Source organism: Culex pipiens, chromosome 2, assembly GCF_016801865.2.
Source record: "Culex pipiens pallens isolate TS chromosome 2, TS_CPP_V2, whole genome shotgun sequence".
NCBI classification, from domain to species: domain Eukaryota; kingdom Metazoa; phylum Arthropoda; class Insecta; order Diptera; family Culicidae; genus Culex; species Culex pipiens.
The window spans coordinates 84,067,041-84,090,212 of record NC_068938.1 but is presented as its reverse complement, the minus strand read 5'-3'; the positions used below and the strand labels follow the sequence as shown (position 1 = coordinate 84,090,212).

General features: G+C 36.6%; 1 protein-coding gene across 2 annotated transcripts in view; it reads left to right on the top strand.

The window, feature by feature from the left end:
• LOC120422760 (uncharacterized) overlaps positions 1 to 22,705 on the top strand; it is a 175,321-nt gene extending 152,616 nt beyond the window's left edge. For both annotated transcript variants that reach the window (XM_052707497.1, XM_052707496.1), the window contains one exon: positions 22,404 to 22,705. In XM_052707497.1, coding sequence (XP_052563457.1) covers positions 22,404 to 22,614 — 211 coding nt within the window. In that variant the 3' untranslated portion in view covers positions 22,615 to 22,705. The remainder of the gene's footprint in view (positions 1 to 22,403) is intronic.
• Positions 22,706 to 23,172: the final 467 nt, after the last annotated feature.

Sequence of the window (23,172 nt, the reverse complement as noted above, 5' to 3'; positions counted from 1 at the left end):
TGTTTCTTGTTTCTTGTTTCTTGTTTCTTGTTTCTTGTTTCTTGTTTCTTGTTTCTTGTTTCTTGTTTCTTGTTTCTTGTTTCTTGTTTCTTGTTTCTTGTTTCTTGTTTCTTGTTTCTTGTTTCTTGTTTCTTGTTTCTTGTTTCTTGTTTCTTGTTTCTTGTTTCTTGTTTCTTGTTTCTTGTTTCTTGTTTCTTGTTTCTTGTTTCTTGTTTCTTGTTTCTTGTTTCTTGTTTCTTGTTTCTTGTTTCTTGTTTCTTGTTTCTTGTTTCTTGTTTCTTGTTTCTTGTTTCTTGTTTCTTGTTTCTTGTTTCTTGTTTCTTGTTTCTTGTTTCTTGTTTCTTGTTTCTTGTTTCTTGTTTCTTGTTTCTTGTTTCTTGTTTCTTGTTTCTTGTTTCTTGTTTCTTGTTTCTTGTTTCTTGTTTCTTGTTTCTTGTTTCTTGTTTCTTGTTTCTTGTTTCTTGTTTCTTGTTTCTTGTTTCTTGTTTCTTGTTTCTTGTTTCTTGTTTCTTGTTTCTTGTTTCTTGTTTCTTGTTTCTTGTTTCTTGTTTCTTGTTTCTTGTTTCTTGTTTCTTGTTTCTTGTTTCTTGTTTCTTGTTTCTTGTTTCTTGTTTCTTGTTTCTTGTTTCTTGTTTCTTGTTTCTTGTTTCTTGTTTCTTGTTTCTTGTTTCTTGTTTCTTGTTTCTTGTTTCTTGTTTCTTGTTTCTTGTTTCTTGTTTCTTGTTTCTTGTTTCTTGTTTCTTGTTTCTTGTTTCTTGTTTCTTGTTTCTAAAAAAAATCTCTCATTTGGACTGCAAACATCTTTCATCCCGTTCTATCATCCCGCTCAAAACCCGTTTTCAAATCGAGCTGAAATGAACCCCTCGTTCTTCTATGATGTCTTCCAAACCCATGGAATCATCCACAACGCGCGCACATTCCCATCACCCTTCAAGATAAGAATGATTTGTTTCTGGCGATTTACGACTGCTTCCTTTGCCGCACATTCATACACATCCTGGCGGCCTGAATGGACTCCCAATTGCAAGTCGATGCAACCCCGTCGTTCGAGGATATCGTCATCGTCATCCTTCGAGGCCACCCATAAAGCTGCCGATATTTCACGGCTCGCTTGAAAAACTCTTCCACACCATCACACGGGCCGCGTTTACGGTTGGTTGGCTGCCCGTCCATCCAGCCCGATCTCCGACGATCCGATTTCCGGCCAATCTCCTGGGCAGGTTCCGAGTGCCAATGACAAGTGCTTCGATATCGGTGGCCGCGGTGCGGTGAAGATTTATACCCAAGGACACGTCCTCCACCGAGTCGTCATTATTGACTAGACTCCATTAATAATGCGTTACGATAAAAGTGGACACTTTGGACAGTCGTTCCCCAGCAAACGTTGACATTTATGGACTGGTCCAGACAAACGGCGCGGGCATTCCTGAGCACGAAACAAAGTCCAAAAAATCTCAATGGAAGAAAGGTGTTGATATTTTTCAATCGCCGCATCCACCACACATTCCTGCGGAATGCAGATACATCGTCAACGAAGATTTCGGCGAAAAGTTTTTCACATTTTCCACCCCTCCTGCGGTGCGGTCACCGTTTTTCACTTTTCCTGTTGAGCAATTTCCCGCCAATGCCGTGGCGGCGGCGTAGCAGAGTTGCTCCAAATGGTACTAAATCATGTTCGCTGTGTGTAGAGGAAGATAAAAGTATTCAATCGAACAGTGCTAGAAATTTGCTGTGAAATATATCCCTTCCTGCGGCCTTCTTCGTGTAGGTTCGGCTTCCAGCAATGGTCACTCCGAATTCCTCTGGAATGGTCCGCGCACCGAGAAAATCTATTATTATTACTTTTAGATACTGCCTACCACGTGACCGGGGGAAGATCCACCGGTGCAGGATTCCAAATATTTATAGACATTTATGTTATGGTCAACTAAAATAAGAATATTTTTTCACCTATCAAAATAAATGCCTTTTGCCTAGTCGCCGTAGTCGTCGTCGCAAAACCACAGCTGCAGTTCAAGTGTGTGTCCAGTGGATTCGAAATCCCCCCCGTCCTGTACGCGCCAAGTCCGCGTTCTACGGTCCAGTTCTGCAGCAAGGATCTGCAGCCAGAAATCTTCCCTATGTTTGTGCAATAAAACATTTCGGCCTCACCAACATTGGAAGCAAAAAGGAAAGCGGTTCTAAAGAAGTGAGAGAAAAAAAGTGGTTGGAAATAATGGTCTCTTAAGTTAAGCATGCAACCGCCACCCACCACCACCCTCTTTTGTCCTAGTGGGAACATTTTACGTTTACACGTGTAGATATAAAGCTTTCGGCTATTATCATCATTTTTATAGTCGCTAAACGTCGTCTGGTTTTGCCGAGCGGAAGGAAGTAGCAAAGCCGTTTGCGAGCAAATCATTTTGAGGTTCGGATGGTCTGGTTTTTGTTTTGTGAAATTTTGGATTGATGGGAAATGTATCTGGAAATCTCATGTTACAGTCCAGACTCGGTTATCCGAAGGTTTGTATGGAACTACGGATAATCGAATTATGAACAAAAAATTACCTTTCTATTTTCTCATTTTTAACATAAAATTCAATATCTGCAAACTCTTCCCGAGCAGGGGTAAATAACACGGGAATACCAAATTTTGGTATTACTTGGGCAAATAAAAGGGACCAAAATGTGCCCTTGGTTGCCCAGTAATAGATGGTAAAATACCATGAAATCATACCAAAATCTTGTATGTGTAAGGGCACAACAATACCAAACCATGTTATTCCAAGGGTTAAATAATACCTCAAAATAAAACCATTTCAATACCAAGTTGAGGTCTTCTGGATTTTTGAACATTGCTTGAATACCAAAACTTGGTATTGCCATGGTTTTATTTTTAGGTATTCCCGCGCCCTTGGAAAATCATATTTTGGTATTTCTGTGGTCTTTCACATAAATGATTTTGGTATGATTTCATGGTATTTTACCATCTATTACTGGGCAACCAAGAGCACATTATGGTCGCTGGTATTTGAACAAGTAATATCAAAATTTGGTATTTTCATACCATTTTTAGTGCAGCAGTTGCAGTTAGTAAAAAAACGGTTATGATCCATATGCAACAGCCAAATCTACTCACCTGATGATTCCATGTTGTTCTTAGTGATATTCTTCACCACACCGAATGCATTTGTCATTGATGAACGGCCTGTGCTTGAAGTTCTTGAAGCTTCTGAAAAATAACAAGATTGAAAAAAAAGTATTATTAAAATGAAACTGAATTGAAATTCACCAAAATTCATTAATATGTCGATTGACTCGTTTTTCAAAGTATTTGGTTATCCCGACTTAGAGATATTTCAACGTTTTTGAAAAAGATATTAGTGGGTATATCACACTAATTTTTAAAATCATCTTAACCATTTTGGGTTTCAAGTCATTTTAGCGCTAAATTAATTAACACGTAAATTTTTTTTAACAAATTTCCCATAGTTTCAAAGAAAATTGATGAAACCTTTCAATATTCAAATAATACCAAAATGTGCCATCCTGACTTAGAAAATTTTCCACAATTTCAAGTCATTTCTGTAGGGGGTATATCAAAAATGTTTATAATAAAGTTTGAAATTTCCGGTTTTGAATGAAAGCATTCGCTTTGAGACATCATTTTAGCGCAAAATTAATTATTTTGTCAAAATTGGTCAAAATTTTCCCATAGTTTCAGAGGAATTTGATAAAGCACTTAAATACCAAAATAATACCAAAATGTTCCATCCTGACTTAGAAAATTTTGCACAATTTCAAGTCATTTCTGTAGGGGGTATATCAAAAATGTTTAAAATCAAGTTTGAAATTTCCGGTTTTGAATGAAAGCATTCGCTTTGAGACATGATTTTAGCGAAAAATTAATTATTTTGTCAAAATTGGTCAAAATTTTCCCATAGTTGCAGAGGAATTGGATAAAATACTGTAATACCAAATGAATACCAAAATGTGGTGTTCGATCATTGACAAATTCTGCAATTTTGCAATATCAAAACAATACCTTAAATTGGTATGATACCACATTTTGCTCTTGCATAATCCTTAAGACAAATTTTAAAGGGTCCAGGAATACCAAAATTTGGTATTGATACCAGAGAAAGGTATTATTACGCATTTCCCTTGTTATTTACCCATGCTCGGGTTTTTAGACAAGTTTGAATGGTTGATTGATTACAAAACGCATGTTCTCAATACTTCATCAATCCATCTTGGATTTAAAAATTCAAAATAACTTTACAGTAGTTTAGAGGGCATACTTAAGCTCGACAATCAAAATCAAGACAGCGAAAACAGGTTTTTCGTGATTTGATTATCCGAAGTTATTTTTTTTTTTCAAGGCCTTCGAATAATCGAGTTTGTACATGGTAAAAATAATTGCTCCACAATTTTTCACAACATTTATATATTCTCCATATCCTACAGATTGACATTTCACAGGCAATGATTTTTTGTGAATCGGTCTCACTTTTTAAGATCAGTAAAACTGGACTGCCTGAAAAAAGTTAATCCTTCTTGTTGTTGTTGACTGCTTACACACGGCAGTGCAAAAAAAGTCTCTTAATGTTACCTTTTAGTCAAAATTTTCAATCAACGATTTGTATAGAAATCTGTTATAACGATTTGTATTATTTAAAAAAATAAGGCTATCAATTGATATGTCCTCTAATTTTCTATATTTTATTTTGATTACTATATTTTCTTTCTTTTCTTTTCTGTTCCATTTTAAGGATAAACAGGAAGCCTGTCACGACATGCAACAAAATGCGTTTTGGGTAAGGCTTCATCCATAAAGTACGTCACGCTAAAATCAGCCAAAATTCTTCGAATTACATTTATTGAAAATCCAATTCGTTTCCAAGGATACTAGATGTCACCAGAAAAAGAAAGCTTCTTAATTTTTTGTTGCCTTTGATTTTTTAAAGAGTTAACATGGATGAAAATTAACATTTTATGCATGTTTCTATTGTGAAATTGTCTCAGGAACACGAATATGATAAAATTATTACCAAACAAAAACTGACTAAAAGAAAAAGTGTCTATTTAATATGTTAAACTGCCTTACCCAAAGCGTTCTCAGTCTCAGATGGTAGTTCCAGATATCCCCTACAAGGTGCAGGTCGAATCGAGTTGATATCTCAATGGAACACTTTTTTATTTGAGTTTGAAAGTTGTGCTATTTTTTCACTAAAATGCCAATAACTTCCTTTAGATTTAACCAATTGGGATGCTCTACCCTGCATTTTGTTGCTTTTTTTAAACCCTTTCAGATTAACTTTGAATTTTGCTTATGTTAGAGCCTTTTAAAGATTTTTTACGTTTTTGAACCTTCAAACTTTGTGTCCTGATTTGCCCCACTTTCCATTGACCTAGAGTGCTCATATTTTGGCCAGATGCTAGTTTTATATGTACAAACAACCCCTGAAAATTTCAGGCAGATTTATGAGGTCCAAGCGACGTCCCATACAAAGGGGTATGCCCTGTTCGTGGACTCGCTCTTAAGAACGTCATTTTGTGCAGCTCACAATGCCTCACCTTTTGACCTTCACAGATCCCCAAAATTCGATTTCAATCCTGAGATATTCAATGAAAACCAAAGCTTCGTACATTTTTGTCACCTTTCATATGAAAGAAGTTTAAATCTTGTCGTGCTCTCTTGTCACTCAAATTGATGTAAGTGCGACAATTTGACAAAGGGATTTTAGGTCAGAACGCGTTTGACACAAAAACAAGCACGACTACCGTAAACATTTTCAATTATAACTCGGGACTCTTGCAACCAAATACAACCAAACTTCGGAGCAATGCACATAATGGTCAACGAAACAAAACTTGTTTGTTATTGTTTACATTGCGTGCTCTCGTTTTTGTTTATTCAAGGCCAAACATAGAAACGCGTTTTTCTCGGAGCGTCAAAAAGCAACGTATGACATGATAGCACGACAGTGTCGACTTGATAATAACGTCATAAAAGCGTATCACATAATATTTTTTTCAAATGATTGTTAATAATCTTGAAAAATATATTTTTTGATGTTTGCACAATTGTAAAACAGAACAGTGACAAATATTTTTGATAGAAAATGGTTTGATTTTTTTTACTTCAGATTTAAGCTATGAACACGGTTATGCCTCGATAACAACTCTATTTCTATCTATCATTGAACTGGCTCACTGTTGATTACGTTGCGATCGACGTAGATTTATGTTTCTAAACAATAAAAAAATGTGAAGGGTTAAAATTGAGTGATTGAATACTATTTTCTTTCTTAGTAAGTTTATCTTCGAAGTTATAAACAATAGCTGGTCTTCCCAGCTACCTTCCAACACTGCATTTTTTTGTGAAATAGTTAACGGTCGTCTCGGAATTTGCAACATTGTCCAGCTGTCAATATGTTAATACGCCCTTTTCAAATGTTGCTCCAAATGTATGCAATTTTTATTCCAAATGTTATCTTTCTTTCTCTGCAAAAAAAGAAAGATGTTTCCGAGATATCATCAGTTGAAAATTACACTTAACACTTGAACAAAATTCATTTTCCCCGATTCCAAATCTTTGTGCGGTTGTATCATAGAAACTAATTTTATATTTTTAAGGTCTCAGAGAGCAAATTGTAGGAAATTTTCCCAGCCTTAAAAAAAATTATTTTTCGGGTGTGGCTTTCCTTAAAAAAGGATTTTTTTTAAGCGAAAAATGCATAAATAAAAATAAAAATATTTTAAATCATAAAACAAAAATTGAAAAAAAAAATCTCTTTTAATAAAATTTCAAGCATGGTAAGAAAATATTTTGAATAATATTCCACGAATATATGCAGCATTCGAAAAGTTACAAAATAACCTCCAAACAAAAACCCATTTCCGTTCGGGCCACACTTGACACTGTTGTGTGTGGTGTGACCCCCTACCACTTGCCAAACTGCACTCCGAGTATAGGGTCCACGACGCCCCCAGTGACCAGCACTCCGGCTCTGGCCGCGGCAAGGATCTTCAATTTTTCCTTCAACGCCGCATCGCTAGGCCACGTGGCCACCGGCACTGACTGCCGCACACGGTTTCTGCTGCTTGGCGCGAAGATAAATGGGCCTCCAGGAAAAAGTGCAGCAACAAAGGAGGTCCGACCAAAAAAAGCGTACGAGAGGAGTCCAGCAATTTTCGGGGCACCGGCCATTCCTGGGTCATCCCGTGTTGGGCACCACCGCAGGAACTGCCGGGTCCAGGACCTCTTTTCGCGGTCTCTTCTCCGTCCGGTGTCCATTGGCTTTTAATCTATTAGAATTTGGTTGCTCGCCCTCGCCACCCACCTACGACAAACATTATTGTCGTGGAAGGGAGATGAAGAGAGAGAGAGAGAAAAAAATCTCGACCGGGTTAAGGAAAACCCGGTTTGACCACTTTTCACTGAACGGTGGAGGTGGCCATAAAGATAGACGCCACCGAAATGAAACCGAACTCCCCAAAAACGGATCCGTGGTGCTGGCCATATCCGTCGTCGTCGTGGTATTGCAAACTGCAAATATTCAACGCTGTGGACCCATGGACTAACGAATGTTTCTGAGAAGAAAAAAGATCTACTAGAAGAGTTACGAAGCTTCCCTGAACGCATTTTGAAGTTGGATCTCGAAAAAAATGAGTTTTTGGACCGCAGATAAAAAAAAATCATCATTTCTCAGATATTTTGGAAATTTTGGACTGAACCAATTTTAAATTTTGAAATTAGTTTTGTCCAAGAGAAAAAAAATCAAGAAATGTTGTGTAATGTTCTAACATGACTCCATTTTTTAGACTTTTGATCACATTGCCTTAAAAAAATGTTGTTTGTTAGGTATTAATGTTGTAAATCAGAATAACCGATTAACAACATATAATCAATGCGTGTGACCATTAGTTTTAAAATGGACTTAATGGACACCCCCGGTCGATCCTTTTGGCTAAATAAAAATTTGTGCCAATTTTGAACCAAAACGTTGAAATTTATTTGGGAAAAATCGCGAAAACGTATCAGGAAAAACATAACTTCAGGTTTGAGATTTGGTACCAAATTGACAAAGATTTTTTATACTTATTTGTGCTTAAAGAATCGAGTCATGGAGTTTCGAGTGTGTGACATTTCGCCTGAAGTCAGAAACTCTTTTCGCCGAATAGAACGTTTTGCTATATTTTTATATTTTTCTTAACAAAAGATGATTTTCATTCAGTTTTGAGAGTTTTTTCATTGTTTTCGACATTGGAATAGCATTTTGACATATGAAATTCTTTTAAACATTTTGGAATTGGGTAATTCTCCGCCAACTCACACAGCAGTTGCCCCGACCCCTCTTCGATTTGCGTGAAACTTTGTCCTAAGGGGTAACTTTTGTCCCTGATCACGAATCCGAGGTCCGTTTTTTGATATCTCGTGACGGAGGGGCGGTACGACCCCTTCCATTTTTGAACATGTGAAAAAAGAGGTGTTTTTCAATAATTTGCAGCCTGAAACGGTGATGAGATAGAAATTTGGTGTCAAAGGGACTTTTGTGTAAAATTAGACACCCGATTTGATGGCGACCAACTTTTTCAAAACTTTTTTTCGTAACCCCTTATGTCTGTATATCAAAATTTTTGTAATTGTCTGCTCTACAACTTTGTAGAATATTGTTACACTCTAAAAAATAACCCTGCAAAGTTAGAAAAAACACGAAATTTTAAAATGAAAAATTTTGTTCTAAATGAAAAAATGACCCTTCTGGGACAATGTAGATTCGAAAAGTACATTAAATTTCCCATAAAATGACATGTTCCAAAAAATTTTACAGTCAAGTAACGGAAAATGGGAGAATTTTTAAAACTTTTTTAGTGTTTTTTTTTTTCGATGAAAAATACGTTTTTTCGAAATTCTGAGTACGCCATCAAATCGGGCGTCTAATTTTACATAAAAGTCCCTTTGACACCAAATTTCTATCTCATCACCGTTTCAGGCTGCAAATTATTGAAAAACACCTCTTTTTTCGCATGTTCAAAAATGGTAGGGGTCGTACCGCCCCTCCGTCACGAGATATCAAAAACGGACCTCGGATTCGTGATCAGGGACAAAAGTTACCCCTTAGGACAAAGTTTCACGCAAATCGAAGAGGGGTCGGGGCAACTTTTCCCGATTTCGTGTGAGTTGGTAGAGAATTACCCAACGTTATTATGAAAAAATATATGCAATCCGAGATTCTGGGGTCTATCGATTTCTTACACCATAGCACACCACTGTGCTAAAAATGAAAACATTCACTGATGTAGTTTTCGAGATACAGCCCTTTTAAGATGTTACATCCGATTTTCAATAAGAAAACCAAAACAATCTATTCAATTTTAGCATTTCAAAGAATATGCAATTCGAGATAATGATGTTTTTTGCTTCAAATGACTGTCAAGTATCTCTGGGCCAAGTTTCAGAAGGTTTGCTGATGTAGTTCTCGAGATACAGCCATTTTAAAATGTGATTTCCGACTTTTCTAAGAAAATATCGAGATATCAAAAACGGACCTCGGATTCGTGATCAGGGACAAAAGTTACCCCTTAGGACAAAGTTTTACGCAAATCGAAGAGGGGTCGGGGCAACTTTTCCCGATTTCGTGTGAGTTGGTAGAGAATTACCCACCGTTATTATGAAAAAATATATGCAATCCGAGATTATGGGGTCTATCGATTTTTTACACCATAGCGCACCACTGTGCTAAAAATGAAAACATTCGCTGATGTAGTTTTCGAGATACAGCCCTTTTAAGATGTTACATCCAATTTTCAATAAGAAAACCAAAACAATCTATTCAATTTTAGCATTTCAAAGAATATGCAATTCGAGATAATGATGTTTTTTGCTTCAAATATCTCTGGGCCAAGTTTCAGAAGGTTTGCTGATGTAGTTCTCGAGATACAGCCATTTTAAAATGTGATTTCCGACTTTTTCTAAGAAAATCTATAAAATCAATACAATTTCAGCATTTTAAAGAATATGCAATTCGAGATAATGATGAATTTTGCTTCATAAGACTGCCAAGTATCTCTGGGCCAAGTTTCAGAAGGTTTGCTGATGTAGTTCTCGAGATACAGCCATTTTAAAATGTGATTTCCGACTTTTTCTAAGAAAATCTATAAAATCAATACAATTTCAGCATTTTAAAGAATATGCAATTCGAGATAATGATGAAATTTGCTTTATAAGACTGCCAAGTATTTCTTGATCAAGATTCAGAAGGTTTGCTGATGTAGTTCTCGAGATACAGCCATTTTAAAATGTTATTTCCGACTTTTTCTAAGAAAATCTATAAAAACTATAAAATTTCAGCACTTTAAAGAATATATGCAATTCGAGATTAGATGAATTTTGCTTCATAAGACTGTCAAGCATCTTTAGGCCAAGTTTCAGAAGGTTTGCTGATGTAGTTCTCGAGATACAGCAATTTAAAAAGTTTTTTCCGACTTTTTCTAAGAAAATCTATAAAAAATATAAAATTTCAGCACTTTAAAGAATATGCATTTCGAGATAATGATGAATTTTGCTTCATAAATTTCAGAAGGTTTGCTGATGTAGTTCTCGAGATACAGCCATTTTAAAATGTTATTTTCGACTTTCTCTTAGAAACTCTTAGAAAAAGTCGGAAATAACATTTTAAAATGGTTGTATCTCGAGAACTACATCAGCAAACCTTCTGAAACTTGGTCCAAAGATACTTGGCAGTCTTATGAAGCAAAATTCATCATTATCTCGAATTGCATATTCTTTAAAATGCTGAAATTGTATTGATTTTATAGATTTTCTTAGAAAAAGTTGGAAATAACATTTTAAAATGGCTGTATCTCGAGAACTACATCAGCAAACCTTCTGAAACTTGGCCCAGAGATACTTGGCAGTCTTATGAAGCGAAATTCATCATTATCTCGAATTGCATATTCTTTAAAATGCTGAAATTGTATTGATTTTATAGATCATTATCTCGAATTGCATATTCTTTAAAATGCTGAAATTGTATTGATTTTATAGATTTTCTTAGAAAAAGTCGGAAATCACATTTTAAAATGGCTGTATCTCGAGAACTACATCAGCAAACCTTCTGAAACTTGAAGAGATACTTGGCAGTTATTTGAAGCAAAAAACATCAAAAACATCATTATCTCGCATATTCTTTGAAATGCTAAAATTGAATAGAATGTTTTGGTTTTCTTATTGAAAATCGGATGTAAAATCTTAAAAGGGCTGCATCTCGAAAACTACATCAGCGATTTTTTCTAATTATTAGCACAGAGGTGCGCTATGGTGTAAGGAATCGATAGACCTTAAAATCTCGGATTGCATATTTTTTTCATAATAACGGTATTTTGAGCACCGTGCAAGAATCTTTGAGAATACTTTTTTTGTGAGGTTTTGCATTTGATTAAACATGACCGGTTTAAAGAAATGCAAACATTAAGGAAAACAGTATTTGAGATTTTTGTTTTATTTTAAATTAAAGGTGTTAATACAATTTCAAAAAAAAGTAAATAAATTTATTGAACTGTTTTTTCAGCAAAAAAATATCAAAAAACGATTTTTAATAAAACACACAACATCACATGATTTTAAAAGCAAAAAAACCGGCGAAGTATCTCTTCGGCGAAACGTTCTTCGGGGAAACGTCTTATTTGGCGAGATGGCCTTCGGGGCGATGTCCATTTGGTGAAATGTACCAGATTCGGAGGTGTCACCAATGTTTTAAAAAGCATTTTTTCTTGTCACTCTAATAATCGTTCGACTTTTTCAGTGGGCCTTGCTTGTAATTTACTTAAAAATTTAAAAAATTGATTAACAGACCGATTGTTCGGCTCCTTTTCAAAAAATTCCCAAGTTTTTTTCAGCGTTTTGGCTGTAATGGCACAATTAAAGAAGAAACCCCCCAATGTTATTACATATTTGAAAAGATAATTGATTTTCCAACATAGAAATGACATGCATAATGAACAATATTATACCTGTGCTTCTCCTGAAATGAAAATGTAGCGTGACGGGACAACATCGTAAAACTGGAATTTTAAAAGGCACACCAAAAAAATCGACACAGTTTTGCCAGATTAATTTTTTAAAACTTTTGCTCTTCTACACATTATCACAAATTGAAAAACGAATCTTTTGCTCCTTGAACTGAAAGATTTGGTTGAGATTTGAGTTTTTGCCAGCCATTTCTTTTCGTGACGGGACAACGAAAGGAGCAGATTTATGAAAAAACTCCTCTCCCATTCAATGACTTGCAGTCCTTATTTGGTCAATATTTTTGGCATTTCAGATAAGAAAACGCATTTAAAGCACATTGCAATTATTAGATCATAATTAAAATGAAATTTTTCATATAAAAAATCACATTGAAAATTGAAAAAAGTGACATTTTGGTGTAGCTTCGCTAAGAATCGGTCAACAGAATTTCGAGAAGCATATTTCGAAAATAAATTCTGTAAAATCTTGACAATCGAAACTTTTTACATATTCTACAGAATCTTCAAATTATTTAACATTCTTTCAATTTTATTTTAAAGCACAACGAAAATGGAAACTTGCTATATTCTATAATTTCCAAAACCTTCATTTAAGAAAAATACCTTCTGACAAAACAAAGCACCTCGTACGCCATTAGAGACAAACCCAAGGATCGACCAGGATCATACACATGTGAGATGGTTGTTTGTTTTTTTTCACTTCTCCCACCCTGCTTACAAGTTTCCGATGGGACAGGAAAATAGCAACACTCTTTCCCGGTGCTGCATTCAGTACGAGTGTGTAAAGTGTTTTATTTTCCGCATAGCTGGAGAAAAAGCGGAAAAGTTCTTACCCTCTCGAATGCCTATACAACTTGTTTATTGCCGGCCAAATGTAATTATATATAAAAGAATTTAAAAACCATACAAAAACAAATATATTTTTTGTTGCTGGCCAGCTTTGTCCGACCAGCGATGTCCTGTTTATTTATCCTTCTTTTTGGGTGCGCTGCTACCCATTATACTGAGGTTTGATATCCCCCGGAAAGAGTTACCTCCAGCAGTGGTAGTCAGTGTGTGGACAATAATATATTTACCGCGTCCACAGGTTCAGCAGCAGCGGCAGCAGCTTCCTGGACTTTGGAGGCAGGACACTTTGCGACACCGGGATGCCTAGACTCAACCTGCTCCTCCTCGGCGGAGTAACAATTTCCAAAGCAAATAAAACGAAAATCTTCATAATTTATTTGCTATTTAGATTTATATTTATGCTTAATGGGGTATTGCAGCTGGAGCTGGCTCCCCGACGTGGCCCGACCAGGAGAGTCGTTAGTCTGCGCCGAAAAGGTATGAACTCCAACCACTTAATACGGCCAGCACCAGGGACTCCCATCCCTTTTCGTCCTGGTTGCAAAGGAGCGCACAACACAAAAGTTCGTGTTGCTCTTTCCGGGGTGTACGACGCGCGTAAATGCAGCTCCAGCGAAGATGGGAGTATAATTTTAATCTTTTTTTGACCCCCTCAAACCGGCAATGGGATCCCAATTTGGGGGCGGAAGGTCCGCTGCGCGGAGACATTCTAAATGTGCGGTGACCACCCTTTAGATGAATTGGCATCATGGCGGTTTTGTACCGAAGAAAATGTTTACCTTTTGTACTTTGACATGGTTGGGTTAGGATTGTAAATTAAAAGACGTGAGTCTTTTTTGAAACCCTTAGGACGTTGATTATCACTGAATAACAGTCGGATCAGCTCGTCAACTCTCAGCTGTTTTATGTACCAAGCTTGTTATTCTCCGCCATGATTGGCTCAAACTCTGCACTGTATCTATCAGCGAAACTCAAGCGCTGCAAAAGAGCAGTTCCATTCTCCAACCGTACGTGCAATATAAACTCCAAACAGAACGAGAACGAGAGCGATTTTATCAAACTGTCAATCATTCTGTTTTCCGTTTTCAACTCCCAACCCCACTATAGTTATCTGGGTGCCATGCCCAAAGCTGACTGACACTGACTCACTGCTCGGTGGAAAGCAAGCAGAAAAAACGTGCCAGGATTGGTTTTTCTCCCTTGGGAAAACCCCTAGAGCCAATCACCATGATATACTCCTGACAGCTCATCTCTCGTTTCGAGACTGATATTCAGCACTGGTGGCTGGTGTATATTTTCCTCTTGCGCACACACACAAACAGGGACGGGATTCATCGTGGTAGTTGTGTGTAGATTTTCCACTCAAATCGTGATGCGGAGAAAAGCGACTGACAAGGATTCAACCCCTTTCCACAACCAAACACACACATACATACCGTGTACAATTCAGGGCATTTTCCTCGCATCCGTGCACGGAGATTGTATCGGGTATCTATTTTTTTCTTCTTCTGCTGCCCCAAATCTCCGACATAACAGAAGTGAAAAACGTTTTTCCTCCTCCATCACACTGACTTAAGGGCTGAACAGACAGACGCACCAGTTTTGAAAAATATTCCAACTTGGACGAGTGACTGAGCAGCGAATGTGAGGCCCACCCTCCTTGCCATAATTTTGGAATGTTTTTGACGTAGCGCATAATATATGCTACCGAATGGTTGTGCCTGTATATATTTGCATATTTATGCTGAGATAATATTTTCTTAAAAATGATTCTCTCGTATTTTTCCAAGATAAAGTTAATTTGGGTGGAAACATCTCCCGCACAGATTCCCATCCTTAAGCACACACATACACACACTTTAGGAGCTGCAAAATTTTTGGTAATTCGAAAGCTCCGGAGGATTCACGGCGATGGTCTCGTCTGCCGTAGTGGGAGACGTTAAATTTTGAGGAAGAATTGAGTTACATATACGAAGCACACACACGTGCTCGTGATGTGCGACGTGCTGAGATTAATGAAAACAAAGAATTTACTTGAAAAAATAAAAACAAAATCAATAATGATCCTATCTTCCGTCATACACCACAAGAAATAAAGGTTACAAAAAACTCCAGCAGCACTTTTTTCGAAAAGTAACACTTTTCAACATTTTTTTGATTTAAACGATTTATTGACAAAATACATGAACATTTGACTTATAATTTCACTCAAAGGGTGTTTTTCGGAATTGCAAAAAATGTTGTATGGAACTCGTTGCAAAACTTGATTTTTTCAGCATTCGTCGTATTTATCCAACTCGGTGAACCTCGTTGGATAAATGTACGACTCGTGCTGAAAAAATCCTCTTTTTGCAACTTGTTGCATAAACAACTATTTTGTAATTTTAATTCTTTGCATGGCCATAATAGGCTACCTCAGCAATCGAAGCAAAGGTTGTATCAAGAATGTCAAAAAAAAGAAAATTGTAAAGAATTTTCTCAGCTGATGGCCGAGGATGAACAATATTTAAATAAAACTAAAGAAATACATTTTGTTTTATAAAATGTTAATCTTTAAACCTTCAACTCGAGAACGGTTTATTTGTCAAAAAATCTTTTTGATTTCTTTTTCTGATTTTTGACTTATAAATTCCAAGTAATTTTTTCCTCAATATTAACATATAGCTCAAAACTTGGCGATTTTTGTCCACTAAAACATCAGAAAGAGAAAAAAAGCTGGATATAAAAGTTTATTTCAAAATGGCTACAACCTACAACTATTGGCACAACTTACAACTATGCCGAAGACACTAAATCGATCTAATCACTAAGTTTCAACATTTTAATGAAAACAAAAATTAAGCGACATTTAACACCTGCCCAGTTGTTTTGTAAACATTAGTTTTCAGAATATATAAATACTGCAGGAAAAACAATCGGGAATAAATCTGTTTGCGATACTGTACAAAGAAAAAAATCAATTCCCGTAGTCGTGAAATGATTTCATGAATTTGAGAACAACGAAGGAGTTTATTCAAAACAATCGATAGTTTATATAAAAATTTGCTAGAATTTAAGGAAATCAAAAACATAAATTTCTGCTTTGCCTTTCCGATGCTTTGGACGCCTATGAAATATTTCAATTGAAATGTTTCGCATTTTTGGTAAACTTATAATTTTATTTTATTTTATTGTTTTGGCATTAACTAAAGCGTTCAAACAAACTTTAAATGAAAGTTGATTTTAGAATTCATCAAATAATACAGTTTTGACATTCATAATGCAAACTTATATCCAAATAAATGATAAAACAAGTTGAAGTGTCCGGGTTTCGAAGCGTCCGGGAATTCGAATCATGACGTTATAAGCTATTGTTTTTTATAAGTTTATAGGACTTTATAAAAAAAAAACTCTGGATTTGCACAATAAACGTGAATATATTTCTTCGTGGTTCTCGAATTCATGAACAAAATTCACGATTTCGAGAATAGACTTTTTTCCGTGCACATTGGAATTTTACAAAAAATCAGTATATTTTTAAACAATCCCAAACGTGTTTAATATAGTTTTCAATGTAGGAAAATGCATTTCAATTTTTTAGCAATTAATTAGACTACTAATTCCATTAAAATTTAGATTTTTTTTTTTTGAAAATATTTTTTCTTGTATTCGGATTTTTTGGCCAGATTTTGAAGGAAGGGGGTGGGGGTGGGGTAGCGACCTAATTCCATGTACGTTTCGCCGAATGAAAAAAACAGAAAACAAATTGTGAAGTAGTTAAAAATAATGTAAAAAAACATTGCGTGAGTAATAAAACTTTTTTCAACATTACTAGTTCTATGGAAATTTTTTAAAGATAATTTTAATAATTTATGGATGTTTTTGCATACTTTTTAATATGACCAGTACTTCAAAAATGAATTGGTTTCTCAACAAAATCGCAAAATTGCAGAGCAGACAATTATAAAAAAAATGATATATAAACATAAGGGGTTTGCTTGTAACCATCACGAGTTATCGTGATTTTGCGATTAACAGATTTGAAAAAGTTTTTTTTTTCTCTTTGTTTTGTCGTTCGTATCTGTCGCGGGTTATCATGAACTGCCATGATCAACGACGACCAACTTTTTCAAAACTTTTTTATTCGTAAAATCGCAAAAACTCGTGAATTCTTTATGTTTATATATATATTTTTTTGTAATTGTCTGCTCTACCACTTTGTAGAGCATTGTTACACTCTGAATCTAAAGAATTATCCTGCAAAATTAGAAAAAAAAAACACGTAAATTTGAAACTTTGAATAAATGGTTTATGTATTCTATGAAACATATGCAGTTCTTGAAAATCATTTTGAAATATTTTTTATCTGAAAATTTATTATAAGTGTATTTGAAAAAGGCAGTGAAATGTTCATTCGACGAAATATCCCATTCGTTGAAATGACCATTAGATGTCCCTTTGACAATTTTCTATCTCGTCACTGTTTCGTGCTACAAATTACTGAAAAACGTGTCTAATAAAAATCCAGAAAATAAAATGGGTTGTGCCACTCCACCATCACGAGATATAAAAAAATCGGCATCGGATTCGTGATCATAAACCACAATTACTCCTTCGAGCAAAGTTTCACGGAAATTGACGAGGCGTTGGGGCAACTTTTCCGACTTCGTGTGAGTTGGCTGCGGATTACCCACCTATCTTCTTTTTTCGAACTGACGATTTTTGGATTGCGAGTCCAACTGCAAATCAGAGATTCTACCGAGACAGGCTCGGTATGGTTCCTTTGTTGTATCTATACGAGGGAGATGACTCAAATCTCGTCTTGGAAAAATTCAACCGGGTTCGACCAAGATTGAACCCAGGCCAACTAGGATGAGAGGCAATCACGCTTACCACTACACTACCGACACAAAAACTTTATATAGGTCATTTTAAACACAGCAACAAAAAATGAGAAATTGCAAAACTTGAAAAGATTACGGTTATCCAAAGTGAGATTTTCGTGAGGACTTCGGACAATCGCATCTGGACTGTATCTGACTTAATACCCCACTCGCAGTGTGCATGTGGTACGAACGAATGAATGTATGTGTTGTGAGCGCCAAAGCGAGCCGAGAATGGTGTCGGTCTTCGTCTTCGTCGGTTGGTGCGCGTTGACGTCCGTCGCCTGTCGTCGGTCTTCGGGCGGTCCTCGTCGTCATGCACTAAAAGGAAGCGATGCAATTATCATATATATCTTCCTCTGTGTGACATTTTCGTTTCATGCAAATGTCATTTTGGAATATTTTTTAAATAAATGCGGTGATAAATTTTTATGTTTATTATTATAATCAAGTATAGTTTTCTTGCGCTGCTGCCGTCCGTCGTTTGTCGTATTTTCTTCTCTGGACAAGAGTGCACAGCAGTTTTTTTTTGTGTGCACTCTTCCTTCAATTTTGGAACGTATTTTTTCCGTCCCACTTCCTGAAGAAGTTTCGAGCGTTTCCAGCTGGCAGCAGAGCTGCACTTCATCGTGGCCATCAGCACCATCATCCCGGGCTGAGCTCGTCAATCGAGCTGTTGGGGAGTGCAAAAGTGCATTGCTCGAAATTTGATGCAGAATCGATTTCACGATGGCACCGGCATGCTCTTTTTTGGGTGGGTATAGAACCGGTGTCGCTTTCTCTCAACCGTTGACGAGCGGCCATTGAAAGTTGGAACAAGTTTCTTATCCCTGATGCTGCTGCTGCTGCTTTGGATGGCCTGGAACTTGGGTGAAAAGTTTTCGACGACTTCCCGGCAAGCAAGGAAGAGTGTTTTGTTATCGAAGTTGAGTGAAGTTGATGGCGTTCAATAATGATGATGGGGTTTCTTTGCTGAAGATGCAAGGGATCGGTACTCCCGTAATTGATGCAGGGTTGTGGATGGGGAGGCAGAAAGGCAGGTGATGGCTGCAGCAGGATTGGATATGTCTAAAAATTGCTCAAGCAGTAAAGTTCAATGAGCTGTTGTCGCTTCGGTGCTTGAAGTTGAAAGAAAATGAGTGACTTTTTGGTAGTTGTCAAAACTTTCTAGGATATTCTATCACTGCATTTAAAACTTTTCGATTAGCCCCCCTTCAAAATTTACCAATAGAGGGCAATGCGATTTGAAATGCAATCAACTGTAAACATTTCAAAATAAATACTATTGCATTGTAACTACACTTCATTTATGAAGTACAGCATCGAACTTTTATTATTATTATAATATTATATTATAACATAAATTATAATTTTCTGTCAAAACGTATTCTTTTTTAAACTTATGATTGTAAGACAACCATAATTGTGTACAGTAATAAAACATTATAAAAAGTTATTTTTTTCCATTTTGTATCCAATGAAAACCTTAAGGCTTTTAAAAAAAGACACTGGTTGGAAAAATGACGTAAATCTTTAGTTGAATCTTTTCATTAATTTTTAATTAATCAATTATTTGTCTTTCCGCAGCCGGCTGCCTAAGATTTAAATTTTTCAACCGATAAACAAAATGCTCATGGTCACATCACTGCCACTCGTGAATCCTGACCTCATACCCATCTACTAATCCCCTCAAAATTCATGTGATACTTTGTCGGAGAAGCAGTCGATTGGGCGGTCTCTATCACTCAAGTATCGGACTAACATTCCCATCCACTTCCCCGTGACCCTACCACTGGTCGTGGCCGGCACTGGTATTGATCAGCATGATAGGGGCCTTTGAGAAGTTTCGAAGCGAGGAAAGATAGCACCCACTCATCTTCCACGGCTCGTGGATGTAACTTCTGGAGGTCCTGGTCAATAACGAAGTAGCAACTGCGGGTGGGCACCTATGCTTATACTTATGCTTATGCTTATGCTTAGTTGAATCTTTTCATGGGACCATCCATAAACCACATGGACACTTTTTGCCACATGAAACGTTGAAAGTCTCCGATAAAATACTTTCGATAGCACACGATTGAGTTATAGGAGTTGAAACATTAATAAACTGGTCAAAAATGGTCAAAATCATCACTTTTTGATGAGAAGAGGATATTAAAATATTTATCTGTTATTTACACAAAATTCTCATTAACACAAAGCTACAAATCACTGAAAAACGTGTCTTAGTAAAAATCCAGAAAAAAGGTCGTACTGCCCCACCGTCACGAGATATCGAAAAATAGACCAAAATTACCCCTTAAAGCAAAGTTTCACAGAAATCGAAAAGGAGTCGGGGCAACTGCTGTGTGAGCTGGCGGAGAATTACCCTTTTTCATTGTCTTACATTTTTTTTGAAGACACACACATAGATTTTTACCAAATTAGTGATTTTACCGAATTTTGAAGTGCTGAACCTTGCGGTAAACTGAAATTTATCGTTTTCGGTAAAAACCTAACGAAATTCGGTAATGAAGGCCATCATTTTTCATCATACTACCGATTTTAGATAAAATTTAGCTCGTTTTGATGGTTTACCAAAAAGTACTTTACCGATTTGCAACTATCGAATTTGGTAAAATGATATTACTGTGCACACTTACTTTTTTATCGAATTTGGTTAAATCACCAATTTTGTTCAAATTTAACCAGAACTCGGTGTTAAACTTTACTATTCTTCATTTTACATTCGATTTTCGGTAAAATTTTGTTAATTTTGCAAGAAGTTTTATTGATTACGAATCTTAAAAAGACATGCAATATTGTAGGGGATTGTTATTATACAGCAATTCCCCACGAAAACAGCATGGAAAAAAACAAAAGTGCTCGGATCGGGCTCAAAATTTTTCTGGGGGTTCCCTGGCCAAAATAATTAGACCCGTATTTTTTTGTTTGGCCATTAGGGTGACCTACGCCGTGTTAGGGTGGTCTGAAAAAATGACCATTTTCGTCGATTTTCGCAAAAACCACTTTTTTCGAAAAATCATAGCTCCTCGCCATTTTAACTGATTTCAATTGTCTTATACGCAAATGAAAGGTGATAAGTTGGCCTTTTAAAGAAAAATAGTAAGAAGTTTTAAAAATCTAGCCTAACATATAAAAAGGACAGATTACTTTTTATTATTATTTAAGCTTTAAAGAATTATGCTTGTGAGAAATAATTAAACAAGAAATGTGTATAAAACAAATAAAATAACCAAAAATGGGTCATTTTCTTTTAACTCAAACGAAATCGGAATAGTTGCCAGGACCCCTTCTTCGTTTTGCGTGAAAATTTGTCTTAATGGGTAAATTTGGACCCTAATTAAGAATCCGAGGTCCATTTTTCAATATCTCATGGCGGAGGGCCGGTACGACCCCTTTTATTTTTGAACATACGAAAAAATACTTTTTTTTTGTACACTGCAAAGTCACAAAAGTAACAAAATTAAAAAATAAAAAAAAGTTTCAAATGAGAAAAAGGGTTATTGCAAATTCGAAAGATACATTAAATATCCCATAAAATGACATGTCACAAAATTGTTTAACCGTTGAGTAACGAAAAATGGCAGAGGTTTTAGAAACGGGCATCCAACTTTACATGAAAGTCTCTTTGACACAAAATTTACAAATAATCACCATTTCAGGCTGCATTTTTTTTAAATACGTATTTTTTCGAAGGTTTATCGAATTTCGTAAACTAAAAATTGCCGAATTCTGTAAAAAAATACCGAAACTACCGCTTTTCAACTACCGAATTCGGTAAAAAGAAATCAAAGTGTGTAGAGAAAATAAGAGAGCCATCGATGCATCAGTTTTGTTTGATAGGGGGAGAGGGGGTAATATGCACCCCCGGGGCAAAATGCACCCCCTTCTTTTCTCGGTATTTGGAAGAATTTTCCGGGGAAAAATCATAGAAATTGGAAGCTTAACATTGCTAAACCATGCTGGAAAAATTTGAGCATCGCAGTATAGAAACAGCTCAAGTTATATGCATAACTTTAAAATGTTGTGTTTTCATCTAATTTTAATTGAACCTTCATTATGCGTTTAATGATATTGTTAGTGTTGAGGTATATAGTTTTTGCAATAATCTTCATTAATCTGTAGATAGATGAGTCCAAAAACATCAAAAAATGCATTTTTAATTAAATTTTCTGCAAAAAGCGTGGTCGGGGCAAAATGCACCGCTATGAAGCTCCTTTGTAAAAACAGCGGTGTCATTTAGTGGTGACTAGTGAAAACTGCTTTTATTCGGTGCATTTTGCCCCATGTTGTGGTGCATTTTGCCGCGTTGTTGTAGTGCATTTTGCCCCAATGTTGCGGTGCATATTGCCCCGCATGGTTGTTTGAAATGAATCAAACATGTTTTTAGAAATTTGATATTTTCGAACAATTTTGAGGTTTTTTAAGACTTTTTCTCATGGATGACGAAGAATAATAGTTGTTTTAGAACATCGAGCAAAAATCTTCCAAAGTAATGCTGTAATGGTTGAGAAATCACAGTTTTCCCTTAGGGGGTGCATATTACCCCCTCTCCCCCTAATTCTTTTCCAAGATATCTCAACTGCAATATAGGTCAACCAACTATCCGACAAAGCCACATAATCTCGTTAATTATTCTCATTAACACACATATCTCTCCCGCTCTCCCTTTAGCAACCTGCTCCTTCAGCATACCCGCGTCCACCTGAGGGACAGATCGATCAAGGAATTTGCCTGTCAGCACGCCGGCTGCTTCTACGTGGGCCGAAGCGCGGCCGAGGTGCGAACCCATCTGGCCAGCCGCCACTCGGACGAGCGGAACTTTGTCTGCGTCGAGCCAGACTGTGACTACCGGGGGAAAACCATCACTCAGCTGCGACGGTAAGTGTGTGGGGAATCTCGTTAATCAATGCTAGCTGTTAGCTGTCCTCTCGGAGATAATGGATTGATGCCTCAGATTTGGCGCGGGTAATTATAATTAACGCCAAAGTGAGGCTAATTAAGTGATGAATTTCATTTGAGGATTTCCCGAGGAAAAAAAAAGTTGATGAATGATGATTAGAAGTTGGAGTAGCTAAATCTTGCTGAACAACGACTTCGTGTGATTATGCGGAGGATTCCCTACGGAAGCCACGTGTTCGATTCGCGCGTGCCAACAAGAGGTCACAAGTCTGGTTGTAATTGGCAACAAGTACATCAGCCTCGAAATTACCATTCAATGGAATCGATTGTACAAAATATGTGCAAACTTGCGGACGATTCCGATTTCCAGTTCTATAAAAGGACAATCACGCCTCGCTTCCCGGAACAGAACTCGCTGAACAGAACCTCGACACAAGGGGGGGGGCAGTGTTGCCAGTGTCTGGAAATATTTTCTCCATCAGGCCGAAACCCCGCGCTCGCGCTTATAATTTATCGCGCTGACCAGAAAGGACCAAATCCA